The 14,368-nt window shown below is 51.8% G+C and overlaps 6 protein-coding genes across 6 annotated transcripts; 5 read left to right on the forward strand and 1 right to left on the reverse strand.

The window, feature by feature from the left end:
* Positions 1 to 3: 3 nt before the first annotated feature.
* Positions 4 to 1,541, forward strand: J4E85_011380 (uncharacterized protein; the record flags this gene model as incomplete). The annotated part of the gene is made up of 2 exons (XM_051475583.1): positions 4 to 1,124; positions 1,439 to 1,541. 2 exons carry the CDS (start codon positions 4 to 6, stop codon positions 1,539 to 1,541), a joined length of 1,224 nt encoding a protein of 407 aa, XP_051320598.1.
* Positions 1,542 to 3,936: 2,395 nt separating this feature from the next.
* Positions 3,937 to 5,206, forward strand: J4E85_011381 (uncharacterized protein; the record flags this gene model as incomplete). Its single annotated transcript, XM_051475584.1, has 3 exons — positions 3,937 to 4,119; positions 4,222 to 4,630; positions 4,680 to 5,206. The coding sequence occupies 3 exons, from the start codon at positions 3,937 to 3,939 to the stop codon at positions 5,204 to 5,206; spliced, it is 1,119 nt and encodes a 372-aa protein (XP_051320599.1).
* Positions 5,207 to 7,235: 2,029 nt separating this feature from the next.
* J4E85_011382 (uncharacterized protein) lies at positions 7,236 to 8,312 on the reverse strand (the record flags this gene model as incomplete). Its single annotated transcript, XM_051475585.1, has 1 exon — positions 7,236 to 8,312. The coding sequence occupies one exon, from the start codon at positions 8,310 to 8,312 to the stop codon at positions 7,236 to 7,238; it is 1,077 nt and encodes a 358-aa protein (XP_051320600.1).
* A 634-nt stretch (positions 8,313 to 8,946) lies between these two features.
* On the forward strand, positions 8,947 to 9,360 carry J4E85_011383 (uncharacterized protein; the record flags this gene model as incomplete). The annotated part of the gene is made up of 2 exons (XM_051475586.1): positions 8,947 to 9,297; positions 9,349 to 9,360. 2 exons carry the CDS (start codon positions 8,947 to 8,949, stop codon positions 9,358 to 9,360), a joined length of 363 nt encoding a protein of 120 aa, XP_051320601.1.
* A 1,392-nt stretch (positions 9,361 to 10,752) lies between these two features.
* J4E85_011384 (uncharacterized protein) lies at positions 10,753 to 12,639 on the forward strand (the record flags this gene model as incomplete). The annotated part of the gene is made up of 2 exons (XM_051475587.1): positions 10,753 to 11,581; positions 11,636 to 12,639. The coding sequence occupies 2 exons, from the start codon at positions 10,753 to 10,755 to the stop codon at positions 12,637 to 12,639; spliced, it is 1,833 nt and encodes a 610-aa protein (XP_051320602.1).
* A 781-nt stretch (positions 12,640 to 13,420) lies between these two features.
* J4E85_011385 (uncharacterized protein) lies at positions 13,421 to 14,326 on the forward strand (the record flags this gene model as incomplete). The annotated part of the gene is made up of 4 exons (XM_051475588.1): positions 13,421 to 13,426; positions 13,604 to 13,744; positions 13,845 to 14,048; positions 14,150 to 14,326. 4 exons carry the CDS (start codon positions 13,421 to 13,423, stop codon positions 14,324 to 14,326), a joined length of 528 nt encoding a protein of 175 aa, XP_051320603.1.
* Between the last annotated feature and the right edge of the window lie 42 nt (positions 14,327 to 14,368).

Here is a 14,368-nt window from a genome sequence, read left to right on the forward strand (position 1 = left end):
AGTATGTCCGTCATCATTGAGCAATACAACAAGGAATGGCCGCAGCAATTCGAAAATATCAAGTCGGAGTTGGAACATCACCTACAGGACATCGACTACCTCTCGATCGAGCACGTGGGTAGTACATCAGTACCGGGACTTGTCGCCAAACCTATCATCGATGTTGACATCATAGTCACTCGCGACAATGTTCAGCCTGCTATCGACGCTCTCATCGAGAAAGGGAAATTCGATTACCTAGGAGAGCTGGGGATTGTGGACCGTCATGCCTTCAAAGACCCCAATCAGTCCAATCGCCACAACGTTTACTTGTGTGTTGACGGTGTTGCACAAACGCGCAACCACCTCAGCTTGCGGGATACGCTTCGCTCTGACAGCGACTTGAGGGATGAGTACGCGCGTGTGAAGCTTGAACTCGCGGCAAAAGCAAACAACATCGTCGACTACATGGTCGCCAAGGGGAATGTCATTCAGAGGATTCTCAAAGCCTCTGGTGCCTTTACCAAGGAGGAACTCGCAGCCATCGCTCGCGCAAACGTGAAAGGCGAGCGCTTCGGTGCCATCAAGACACCCCGCCTGCTCCTTCGCGAGTTCGTAATGAAGGACGAGGAAGGCTACTTTCTTCTCGAAGGCAACGATCAAAACGCACGTTACCAAGAGTGGCCCCCACGAACACGCCAACAAGCTCGTGAGCTCGTCTTGGAAAACATCCGCAACCACAACGACGTGCCGCGAACAAAGTACGAACTCGCCGTCGAGACGCTAGACGAACAATTCATCGGCCGCGTCGGCGCCAAAACTTCTCAAGCAAACTCCGACTCCCTCCCAGGCGAATCTACTATCAAACCCGTCACCCACGCCAAACTCTGGTTCTCCTTCTTGCCGTCAATGCAAGGCCAAGGTTACGCTACAGAAGCCATGACTGCTTTCATCGATGCGCTGAAAGAACGACTGCAGAACCAAGGGAAGTTGGAGATGGAGATTGAGTGTGATCCTAGGAACGAGGGGAGTTGGAAGTTGGCGGAGAGGCTGGGGTTTGAAAGACATAGCCTGACGAAGGAGAAGACACAGATCAAGGGCGAGTGGGTGGATAGTCTGGTTTTGAGGAAGATTGTTGGGGATGTGTAAGTGGTTGAGTGTTGATTTGTATGTGAAGGCAGTGCTAACTTGTGACAGGGCGTTTGCGTCGAAGCATGTGAGGAGGGGAAGTAAGGTTAGCAGCAGTATGAGGTTGAGTGCGACGGAATTGTTTGAAAGCTGTCATTGACGACCTTCCAAACGTGTGTTGCGGGACGGCGACGGCATGAGTTCTTGGCCTCAGTCTTCTTCTAGGTACGCTTCAGGCCGATACTTGATACGGTATGAGAAAGCACAAAGTTGGTTTAGACCCCTCACTCCAGCTACCGTTCCATTGTTACTTGTTGCTTGAACACCCCAGACGTGAGTCTAACCAACTAACACAAATCACGCACATGAACGAGACTGGCAAACGAGCGACTGAATCGATACATCAAAAGAGTGTGAAGTTGCAAGAACAGTAGCGAAACAATATGTACGCCAAAACGACCCCTTCCTCGAAACCAACTCAGCAGTTCTCTGTCTCCAGTTCCCGCAACCATGCCAATCTACCACATAACCCTACTGCCTCCTCTTTCACCTTACCACTTCGTCCCAAATCCATCTAAATAGGCGTAACAGCACTAATATCAATCAAAGTAATCGGCTCAAGATCATTCGGCGTAGGCGCTGCAGCCGCATCCCCATCTTCCGTAGCCGTAGGAAGCGTGATCAACGTAATCGGCGCCAGACCATCACTCGTTCCCGTCGTGGTCGCCACCTCAGTAGGCAGGGTGATCAATGTGATCGGTGCAAAATCATCGCTGGTCGTCGCCGGCGCGCTCACATCGGTGGTAGTGATGTTGGGGAACGTGCCGTTGGCGGTGGGGAAGGCGGTGACGGTGACGGTCAGTGTGGTCGTCACGGTTATGGTGTGGGTGAGGGATGTATGGGTGTTGGACCAAGACTTTGTTCCCCAGTGTGCGGCGCGGGGATGCAGGTCGGGAGTGAGGCGTTTGAGGGGCGCTACGAGGGCGAGGGAGGTTGGGAGGAGGGGGAGGAGGATGAGCGATTTCATGATGGTGGTTGAAGAAGAGATGGCTTGGTGTGAAGGCAGAAGTTGGTGGTTGATGAGATGGTGGGATAGGATGAGGATGGGGATATATAGTCCTCCAGAGCTTTCGAACGCGTCAACTTGAGGCTGGATGGAAAGAAGACAGTGGTTTGACGCGTAAACCCGCAGGTATCTTACACGTTTGGCAAGCCACGGAGTACACTGAGTATGCGCCTCTAAGACGCCTTCTGCTGCTCCAAGCAGGGCACTGTACGCGTACCTAGTAAGCTCCGTTCATGATTTGTAAGACCACGTGTATTCACAAGCCACTTCGTCAGACAGCAACCTTTCCCACTACTTCAGCCATTTTCCGTGGTCTACGTATTTCCTCAAGTCAGCTCGAACAAATGTAGTCGCCAAGGCCGCGTATGTTGAACGGGCGTCGGACTTCGCGTAGGCTGACACCTACCAGGACACATTCGAATACTGTAATCTCGCATACCATCCGTCTTACAGCGAAATTTTCACGAAGTCCGTACTCGGCAGATTTGAGCGTTTGGTGATATGGAGAGCGCTGACGTGGGAGCGAGACGACAGGTAGACTGTTGCTAGCGTAGTGGACTTCGACGCAAAGCGCATAGAGCCTAGAGAAGCTTGTGCAGTATCAAGTATATACCTCCCTACAGACTGAATAGCTTCATCGTCTTGCCGACAGGCAGAAGAAGAGCACATGCGATATCAAGATGATGCCACAACATGATCTTCGCATCCAGGTAGTTGCCCAAGCTTCACACAAAGTCAGAGTTTGGCTTTACCAATGTTTGCAGTGGAGTTCTTATGACTGAGAATTTTTTTTTATGCGCTTTGTTGTGATATGCGACAAGCTGTCAATGTTCATAGCAACCTTGGAAGGTGAGGAGGCTGGCACGTGGCTGGGCTCGGGAAGCTCTTCCCCACTCTGCGCGTCATGTCATCAATTTCTTCTATCCGCACTTTGTCACATCAGACTCCCGTCTTCTTCCACCTTTCATTCGCCGCAGAACTGTACAGGGCTGGTTTGACTGCCCTTGCTCACGCGATCCAGCGCCAGACCTACGTTGCCACTGCTACACCAGTGGTCAGATGCCGCATCCTTCCTCATCTTCCATCGAGCTTCACCTGCCTTCTACCGCGTTTTTCTATGTGCAAGCGCAATTGCGAATTGACCATGCAGAAACATCAGCACTCGAAGACTTACGGAAGCGGCCTCAAGAAAATCGCGATAGCGGGGCCTGATGGAAGTAGCCAACGCGGAAGCTGCATACTTCACCAGCAACTCTGAGTTTGCAACATGTGTCTGTTTACATATACCGTGAAGTATTTCCCTAGCCTCGAGATGTCTTAGTTCGGAGTCAGAAGGCTACGACCAATGGCGACGCCATCATAATCAGTGAAGCCGGATTTTCCCACAGGACGGACCGAACGGCGCACGTACGCGCTGCGAGACAGAACGTTCGACGGCACAAGATTTCGTGGAGCAAGATATCTTCACACATGCTTGATATCGGTTTGTCAGAGCCCTACCTGTGACAAAAGCCGGGTACACCTGTAGGGCGTACATTCACGAGGCTCTCGCGGGTACCATGGAATGTACGCCGACATCATCACTCTTGTTAATTGGGGTCATCTGCATGCTCATCTTCTTCAATGGTGTTGTCATACTGCTGCGTTTGCGACGTACTTAGTTCATATAAGAACAGCTCCGGCAGGTCATTTCTCTTTTCAGCATAGGTTCTACTATTTACAAGAGAATCATTAACTATATCCATTACTAACAAATAGTTACCATGTCTACATCTCCAACTCCAGAGCTCGACCATGTCGATAACGCCACACATGGACCTATCCGACCAGCTACGTCCGATGGACCTGATTCAGAACGTTCTGTGGACGAGCTACCGGTCTTGAACCCCTCACACCCGGATTACCCGCCGCTTCGTCACACTCCGGTTTATTCTCCACAACCTCATGTAAGCCTCGCAAGTACAGACGCAGATAAATCTGTGATTAGGAAAGGGCATTCGTCTGTCGCAGCGCCTGCTGGTCAGCTACATGGCGATACTGCACCGCAGACGGCGGACTACAAAATAATCAAATTGAATACCCCTAAGGAAGCCGAAAACGTCGAGGAAGCCCTAAAACCCGACAACTCTGATGACGCGGATGAAGACGGCGACTGGGATAAGAGTTCCCCAGCTGGCATCCCACGGCTGGCTGAATACATGGCTCGCGTGCCTGAGCGGGCTATTTTCCGTACCTACCGAACGCTCGGCGTGCAGAATCTTCTCTTCATGCAAGCAGAGATCGACTATCTTGAGTGGAAGCTTCGTAATGTGATGACCAATTTCAGAGAGGGAAAAGGCGGCATCACCAAAAAATATGCCACAGATTGGGCTTGGAATACAATGGAGGATACCGACGCACCACAGCCCAAGCAGTATCATTTCATAATGCAGATTCGTGAAAAGCTTGAGAAATACGGTAAATTTATCATTGAACCTGTGTGAATATGGCGCTAACCCACGTGTAGAAGAAGCACTTCTGCGACAACGTATGCTCGCCAAGATCGCAGCGCCCGATCAGTTTGATATCGACCTGATTAAATCCTACAACGTGTCTCGCGCTACACGAGATAACTGGATTTTTCACTTTAAGCCTCTTTATGGCCTTCCTGAAGACTGTAGCGAAAATGATCGGTTCCATGGACTTGCAGCTACGGACCTGATCTCGCTCAAGTCCCGCGAATACAGCGATTACTTTACTAATTGGGTCTGCGCGCGGTCACTTACCATAATCGGAATTTTTGGGAGATTCTTGGAAAAGTCTAAGTTCGGTGGCAATCCAGTAATTTACGACAGCACTCTCAGAGAGTGGACCCATTTCTTCACTGCAGTGCTTGCTAGTCTAGTGCCTGCCGCTGTTGCATACATATCTCAACAAGAAAGAGATATGTCCCAAATTTTGGTCATGGCGTCGACAAACCTTCTGTTATCGGGCTGTATGGTCTACTTTGCGGACGCGGAAAGAGTGCATCTCTTCCTAGCTGGTATATTGTAAGTATTTTGCGAAAGACTCAGATATCGTGAACTGACTGCCACACAGGTTCTCCATATTCCAGTTGTTGATGATTTCGAAACAGTAGTCAAAGGTGGAGGTATTGCCGTCTTGTGCGCATGTCTGGATGGAAGCCACCTAGGCTGATAGCGCTACATTGTTATCTCTATATCGTCACTGCAAGGTGAGATAGGAACTGCAAGTCTTTCCTTCGTAATCGGCGAACTCAATAGCTCAATGTCATTTATGTCTTCTGCGATCTTCTTGGGTCACATCCAACAAGCATAAGCTACGTCATTACCCTTCTCCACAGGTCTCTACTGGTCCGTGGGGATTCCACGCTCTTCACTCCGGGTTGCGCAAGTTTGCGTCGGATCCACTTCATACCCTCTCATTCTTTCCAAAGCTGACTGCAACTTCTCACACCACCGCGATGGCGGCTCTACACCCCAACGCTTAGAGATACACGACCAATTCCGCTACGATCAATCAACATGGCAACCGCGCCATTGGCCTGTGCCCAATTCATACGCCGTTGCTTGAAGCCGTGTAGCGAGCGCAACCCACCACAAGAAGCCCACTGTCCAATATGTACAGAAGAATACGACCGCAGTAGCCACAAAGCCATGCGCGTCGTCGTCCAGCCGCCCGCCCAGTGCAACCACGAATTCTGTCAAGCCTGCCTTGAAAAGATCCTCGCTCGTCGCAAGACGCAAGACAACACCAACCTCTGCCCGCTGTGTCGCGCCGTATGGTTCAGAGCTGAATATGAAAGCCTTTCGACGCGCAGTCGGCGTTTGACAGAAGAGGCCACAGAAGTTCTTAGAGCTGGCAACTCCGCACCTTCCCTCTTCGCGGGCGTGCCCGAAGGCCCTGCGGGCGAAACCATGTCAGATTCTACCGGGAGAGACACGGAGCCACTATTACAGCCTGCACGTACACCTCGACCCTACGCGCGTACCAATCAGCCTCGTCCGTCTACGACTCAGTCACGTACTACATCTGGAGACACTTCATACCGCGAAAACTGGCGCACTGAGCCCCGTCCGCCTACGACTCAGTCACCTACTGTATCCAGAGACACTCCATACCGCGGAAACTGGCGCACTGAGCCAGTCTTTACTCATCGTGAGTTCCACGCTGCACTCGCCGCAGGACAAGCGACAGCCGGACAACCAGCGCCTCAGTCTGCGTCTTCAGGGCCTCACACACCCTCTCATTCCACCCGTCCAACCCCCCAACCCTTCCAGTTCGGCCAGCAACGCACCCCATCCTCAGCACCTCCACATCGAGCACAATTCAACTACCCCCCAGACGATTCAAACTCCACAAACTCCCCACGCCAAGGCGAACAGAACAGAGCAGCGCCGCCACATGCTTTCCAGTCACTCGAGTTCCAACGACGTTCAGCCAATCTGGATGCTCGCGAAGCCCGTCTGAGGGAACGTGAAGGGGAGTTGAGGAGGATGCGTCAAGCGTTGGAGCGGCGGGAGCGGGATTTTAGTGCTTTTTGTGAGAGGGGTAGACAGCTGTTTCGTGGGCGGGATGAGGGTGTTTGAGAGATTTGGGGTAGTGACGGGTATGGGAGGATGAGTTGTACAGGGTGTATTTATAGGCTCATTAAGTTAGTGCTGATTGCTTCATGAAGCTTTGGGGTGATTGGGTTGTTCAAGGGAAGCGCAGACAACAGATAAGGTCCTCTGGTGCCATGGGAATTATAGAGATTGGCTGGATGGGAACAGGATGCGGATACTTAGTGATAATCACAGTTGCAGCTACAATGGGTTCGCTACTTTAGGCCACTGGTATTTGCTAAAAAGTTCAGCAAGAAGTGCTTTCACAATGGGATCGTTTGACAGACAGATGTTCACACCTCGATAACATGGGAAGATGGCAATTATTAAGCTTATTGCATGAATATTTCGCATCCAAATGATACGGGATGTCTACCCCGGATACTGGGACAAGCCAGATCTCATGATCGTGATTAGCTTGCGATTTCATCAATCCTTACATGAGCTCTTCTGCCCTTCTACATCCTCCGGAAATTAGCGGTAAATTGCATCATCTCAGCGCGCAGTATGTTCCTCTCCCTTTCAGCGCGTAGTATTTCCCTTTGCTGCTCCTCCTGCTTGCGTTCGAAATTGATACACAGAAGCTCATTGAGATAACGGCTTTGATTCCAGAGACGAGTCAGTGTTTCCCTGAGGGCGCGGTCTTCGTTCTGGATAGTCGGTACGACTTGAAGAGCCAAGATTAACTGGCCCCCCGCCGCAACCGGGGGAATAACAATTGTTTCGATGTTTTGCAAAATATTGCTGACTTCGGTTAAGTTGGCCCAGTGCCTATCGCGTTGTTCACGCTGTTGCGTACTGATGACCTGTTCAGCTTCTTCCTCTTCCTCTTCCCATACCCATTCCCATTCCTCTTCATCTTCCTCTTCTTCTTCTTCCTCTTCTTTTTCTTGTTCATCTTCATGTTCATCTTCATTTTCTTCTTCATCTTCATGTTCTTCTTCATTTTCTTCTTCATTTTCTTCTTCATGTTCTTCTTCATTTTCTTCTTCTTGTTCTTCTTCTTGTTCTTCTTCGAGTTCTTGTCCAAATGCTGCTTCAAGTCTTGCTTCAAGTTCTGCTTCAAGTTCTTCTTCTTCTTCGTCGTAGAAGACTTCATACACACGTTCTTCTTCGTCTTCGGCGCCTGGCTGCGATGGGGGTAGTCCACCAAGCGCGCCACGTATGCATTGCCGACAAATAGGACAGTAATGGGCCTTTTGCATACCGCTATTGACCCAAAATTGTAAGCAGTCTCGGCCGAAAACGTGACTGCAATGTGTGCCTAGAAGCTTGATAGCCACATGCTGATCCTCGTCATAGTCCCCCTGGCAAATAGGGCATTCTGAATCGTGAAGTGTTTCGGAGGCGGACAACACTATGTATCGCTCGATCGTAGCCGGGGGAGGCGCGTTGATCTCAGTCCATATCGATCTTAACTGTGTCATGGCATCAACTATGTGTTCGAACATCCACATCTCGCAACTCTGTGAGCCATCCTGGGACGACTGGGATGTATGATCGTCGTTCTGCTGATGAGACATCTCGGTACCCATGATGGATTCTGTGCAAGTTATGAATAAGTGCTTGAAGGTTGTTGTCGAGCTATGTTAGTGTGGAGAAGAGGTACTGCAGTGCTTGGTACAATTCTTATAATGCTTCACCGTGCATGAAGCACCCACAGGCTCAAAGTCGACAACACTGTCCAAAACTCGAACCCATTGTGAACCTACCGACTCAGGAGTGAAAGCCTGTTAGGCCTCTCTTTCCCTCGTCCAGCTGGTGTTGACAGTGTTGAGACGGCAGGAGCGATGAGACGAGGCTCTATGGAGTCGCGCAACTTCGCAATGATTTTGTTATGCGAGTAAAAGCATCTGCCACATCGAAAGCGGAGCGATAAATTGTTGCCGTCAATGGCGACATGATCAGGAATTCTCTTGCACGGCGGATATGTTATGGCAGTGTTGATGGCACTCGCGACTGACCTCGGGACACCTGCTAGCTTTCCAAGCTATCACAGAATTGGGTTAGCGCAGTCGCTTCAGGCGCATCCCTGCGGACAAAATGACGATCACGTTCAACTTTTGGCATCTGTCGAGGTGCGTAGCAGCGAAACACATCGACATTGAAGCCGCAATTGGGATTTATCACGACTCCAAATTAGACATCCTCACTCATTCGGTTCCGAAGATGGCCGACTCGGCAAACCACCCAAACGTTGCTTTTACCTCACAGGCGGAGTCATCAACCTCATCGTCACAAACACCCAACACACAGCCAGAGTCTGCATCCTCATCATCATCCGCACCGCCTCAGGCGTGCGCGCAATGCGGGAAGTCTCCGGACACGCTCAAGCAGTGCATCAAGTGCCACAGTGTAACGTACTGCAACAAAGACTGCCAGAAGGCGCACTACAAGGCGCACAAGAAAGCATGTCCTATGCTTGCGCAGGAGTACGTGAAACTGCATGAGCCGAAGATGGCATCAAAATCCAGTTCAAGTGCGCCAGGAGCAAGGGACAAGGGACTGCAGAAGTGGCAGGTATGTTTTTCATGTCTCACTCTGGTGTTACGTTGGTGCTAATGTCGATAGTTTGATACTTGAGTGTACGTAAAGGCGATGGTGGCGCGGCGGTTGACCGAGGAAGTGTCTCGATGGGATAAAGCTGGACCAGCGTGGAGCTAGGGTGAAGGTACTTGGAAACAAGCCAAAGCAACAAGACCCCAGAGCTCGAGGCGGGCTCTCGTAGTACGTAGGCACAAAAGCTTGGTATGGTGTTTACGTTTCTGCGGCTGGTCCTTGGCCGTAGACAATGAGCAAGGCATATCGTCGGACGGACCTTGTAAGCAAAGTCTGACATCTGACAGTCAATGCACAAGTGGATCGGTCGCAGAATTGATAGCGAAGTTTTACGTTTGTAAACTATGGAATAAACCCTGAGCTCGGTAGTGGCGAGATCAAAATACGCGCAACGGCAAGTCCCGTGACAAGCAGCATGGCGCTGATCATTAACTTAGGCTGCATCCAGCTAAAAAGAAGTTTTCACAGTTTTCGATTGCTGACAATCAAGAATCCGCTGGCCAAAAGAGACATCTCGATGGGAAGCCTAGACTCGCATGGCCCTTCGCCTTGTAGGGCAAAGCGTGTCGCGGCAGCTGAGTGTGGCTGCACTGTGTGACTGCGGGTAGATAGCTTGGAGGCTTGCCAGACCCATGCCAAAGACGCGCTGTAAGCTCGCACCAAAACGTTGGCGAGGGTAGGTGACTGTGGAGCGAATTGAAAACTTGTGCGTTTTGGCCATGAGCTGTGCAGAGACTGGCTGCGTTCTACGAGGCGATTGGCAGGGTGCGGCGCCGTACTGCGTACTCGTGTACGCTGGCTCCCCACGGGAGCCCTATGGGTGTGCGTTCAATTCGTATCAAACAGCTTCAGGACTAGCCCGGCTTGTCGTGCAGCAGGGCATCGACCCACCGAACAGTCGGCGCTGCAAACAACCAAACAACGGCAGCGTGAGGAGCGATGGATGGGCATGCTGGTGATGGAGCTAGGCTGCCATGTGTGCAGGGAGCAGCGGGTGCGGTCAGGCCATTTCGCTGGTGTGAATTGCTGTGGCCGCGAGGTCTAGATTTCAGCTGCTGAGACCCTGGGCCTCCAAAACACGCTAGCATCAACCGCAGCGAACATCGGGTATTCACTCCGCAAACCCAACCTAGCCCACCTGGCCCTCGCACCGCGTTGGCCTGGTCGCTCTGCTGTTACATGACTGTCTTGGACGCAGCGACCGTCTTCCCCAGGCGACCATCCACTCGTTTACCGCCAGCCCCTTCCACCTGTCAATACTTCCCACGCGGCCGTTACTGCCGCCGCGGCGCTACCGCGTTTGTACCTGGACGCCAGATCTTTCAGCCACGTCTCCGTGCGTCTGTTCATCCCACTTACCCAGCATAGCGTGATTGTGCGCGTTACCGGCAAACATCTCAGACCCCGTTGGTCATGATGACGGGCTTCCAGTCCTCGTCACATCTTCTACAGCCATCTGACGCTGATAATGCCCCTCCTCGCTTTCACCAAGACTCCCACCAAGCGCTCCAGCCCAACTCCATCCCACCCACTCCGGATGAGGGCATAGATGCGGGTCCCTGCCCCGATATAGCGGTTCCCAACGATATCTCTTCGTTTCTCGACGCTTCTCTGCCGCAGCCTTTCCCGCTGGCTTCCGCCTTACCCCAGCCTCTTAGGACTCCCACCATCGAGGACCGGCCGCAGCTTGATCTGACCCTCAACCTTCCTCAAAGCAACTTCTCGCTTCCCACGTCCACGGTCCTTAGGAGTACGCACAACCTGCGTCTACCCTCGTTTGATGTACTAGGCATTGCTGCGCCCCACCCTGACCGTATCCCACAGCAAACACACCACTCCTTCTCTCCACTAGGCGCTGGACCTCTGTCGAAGCCAGAAGACCCTCTCCATGCGCTCAGCCCACCACTCGACTTCTTCAGCCACGCCAACGGGGCCAGTCATACCCCCGTTACCAGTCCCAAGGAAGCTAGAGCCCGCGTCGGACATCTTGTGTCCACTCACACGCCTCCCTCGGATACGGAGCCGGGGACGATCAGTTGGGGATCCTTTGTGAACCCACGCACGGTTGGGCTGGGTTCGCCTCCAAATTCTGAGCCAGGGGTGTCGCCAAATCTGAACATCACTGCCAGCGCTACAGCTCCCAGTCAAGCGCCTATAATTGTACCGACCCACGAAGAGTTCAACGACGAGTTCAGCGACGCGCTGAGGATGGCAGCGTGGATAGAAGAGGCAAAAAGCACCATCAGTGAGTACCTCCTGCACCTGAATGACGCATAGTCCCGTTCGCTAATTAGCTCAGTAAACGAATCTGGATGTCTGGAGTTGGACTCAGTCAAGATTCTGTCCCACGCCTTGCCTTGTCCGTCAACATCAGGCCACATCTTCGGCCAAGTTATCGCTTCGATTCATGACAGATCGTCAACGCAAACCTCGTGGATCAATGTATTCCACGCCCTTCCTGGTCGTTACACGCTCATGGATCTGCCAAAGTCTCCTCCATCGACGCCTGGTCCTGCTGTCGGAGGAGATTCTTACTTTACCAGCAAAGTCTTTGACAGCGCGGTCGCTATTCCAGACTATCAACTCGATTCGAAACTCCTGCCCCCATCGCCTCGACCCGTCGTGCCACCGGGGAGCATCAATGTTTCGATTGTAGAGCGATACATTCCGCCTACTAACACTAATGAGTTCGCTGAGATGTTCACGTTTCGGGGTAGATCTTTGCTGTACGATCGCCTAATCGAGCTGTCTAGCGATGACGGCGTCCTTCTATTCATCTACCCGACCAGGACAGGTGCGAGGACCTTTACGCAGCAGTACCTCGGACCAATTCTCGACCCACTCTTACGCACCGTAACGGTAGTCCACGATCTCCACTCAGAGCTGGGAAGGAACCTGGGTCAAATGAGTTCCGTCAATTACCTGGACGAGTACAACCACTTGGAGGCGCAAGTCCGGAAATTCTGCGGAGCAATGGGTGAACGACACAACAATGAGAGAAGAGCAAATTATGAAGTCATCCACGCCGCAAAAGAGGAGATTCTGATGCAACGGTCAGCTTGGGCGGACGATTGGTGGATCAAGCAAGAGAAACCCCGTATACGGGAGATAATCACCAAGTACTTCAGCAAGTCAAAAAAGCTCCCAAGCTCCGAGATGAGCGCTGCAACACTGATCCAGGCTGTCCTCGAGGGCGTATCGGAACGGGACTACCATAACGGTGAGCCCACGAAAGGTGTGGAAGTTGGTGTCTTTATCGTGAAGAAGACGAAGGCGGTGGCGAAAGCCCAGAGGGAACCATGATGAAAGATTACGCTTTTAGATGACGGCACTGAGTATTGAGCGCGAGGCAACGAAGTTACGGGTAAACGACGATCATGATCTCCAGTTGCGATGATCTCAGATTTCGCATAGCATTGCGCGGCGTTAGCGGCATGAAACGAACGAGCGAGCCCTGTCTGGAACAGTACAAAAGATAGCGAGTGATTATAGTAATAATACCCAGTAAAGATCTCCAAATTCGCGTTCCGAGTCTTGTACAATGTGGTTCTACATGTTGCTTCCATTCTGGCAAGTTTACCCTCGGTCTGCCAAGACGCTAGCGCGAAAAACTGCCCTTTGCTCACCTTGCGGGTGTCGCTCTGGCTCACGCATCATGTAGACGGAACTTCAAGCACCTGAGTTGTGCACACCGCTTCGAATACTAGACACGCTTCTTCATTCTCAGAAGCTTGCGAGCAAATCACGGTCGCTCATCACAGGTACGCGCTCCCGAGGTCCTTTTCACGTGTTGCGATGGCGCTAGCCACTTTCGTCAGGCATTTTCAGGACGAGGGTACAAGAAGAGCAGGAGTGATTTTACATTGGTGTTTTGCACGATCTGCTTGGATTTACGTCTATCTTCATATGGTCTTGCGACGACGACGCGTTTACGTGTCTTCACATAACTAATTTGAGTTCAGTATACTGGGAAAGCATATCGCTTGAAGTTTAGGACTCCCTACACAGCGCAGGCTCGTGGCCATCGGACAACCTCAGCTCCAATTCCAACACGGTAGTGCGCGAGTGCCACGAGACCATCAGGATGCATGTAAGTAACGCCATGCAAGACTCAAGTTCCATCTCTCCGGGTCACCATTTCAATCACATGACATACCCTCCACATCCACATCCTCATCTCATCCTTCCCATTCCACACAATACCTCCAAACCCATCAAGAACCCTTTGTAGCGCCATCCTGCGTCCATTTGCTAACAAGACTATCAGATCAAAACCCCCCAGTCCGCGCTCCTCTCCAACCACGAAGTCCTCCTGCACCTCCGCCAAGAAGACGCTGAATACACGGGTGCTGATGAGACGGGGAGGAAAAGGAAGAAGACGTCTGGTTTGACGCATATATTGAGAGATGTACGCCTTCCACCCATCCATCCATCCATCCACCCATCCTATCTCCATACCATCAACCCACCCAATCCACCACACTAACCTACCATCCACCACCCCCCAGGGCCTCGCCTACCTCCAAACCGCAGACTACACAACCTCCTCCCTCGCCGACGCGCACCCCTCGCGGCCTCGAACGCTCTACCGCGGACCCCATAGTTTATTCCGTGCGTTGGCGCCCAAGTACCGGTTGAACAAAGCCGAGTATCTGCAGTTGTATAATTTGAGACCGACGACGCAGGTTACGTTGGAACTGATTGTTGAGGAGGTATGTTTATTTCTCTCCTGGTATCCTGCTCTCCAGTAGTTCTTTCTGTTCCAAGTTTTGGGTTCGGTATTGAGGGTTGAGGGTTGCTGACGTTCACACAGGCGGGCACACGGTTCACTGAAGACGAACTCCATGATATTCTGGCTATCATCCAGCAGGTGTTTGATGAGGAGGAGGGGGGTATTCCGGAGGGCGTGGAGGATATGGAGATGCCGAAGATTGCGAATAAGCTGTTGGGTGCTAATAAGAAGAGGAGGAAGGTTAAGCGCAAAGTCTAAGTTTGCGATTAGTGAGGTGTAGATGTAGCGACGAGGGGAGAA

The sequence above is a fragment of the Alternaria conjuncta genome, assembly GCF_024043145.1.
Source record: "Alternaria conjuncta strain BMP 0040 chromosome Unknown scaffold_34, whole genome shotgun sequence".
NCBI lineage: Eukaryota > Fungi > Ascomycota > Dothideomycetes > Pleosporales > Pleosporaceae > Alternaria > Alternaria conjuncta.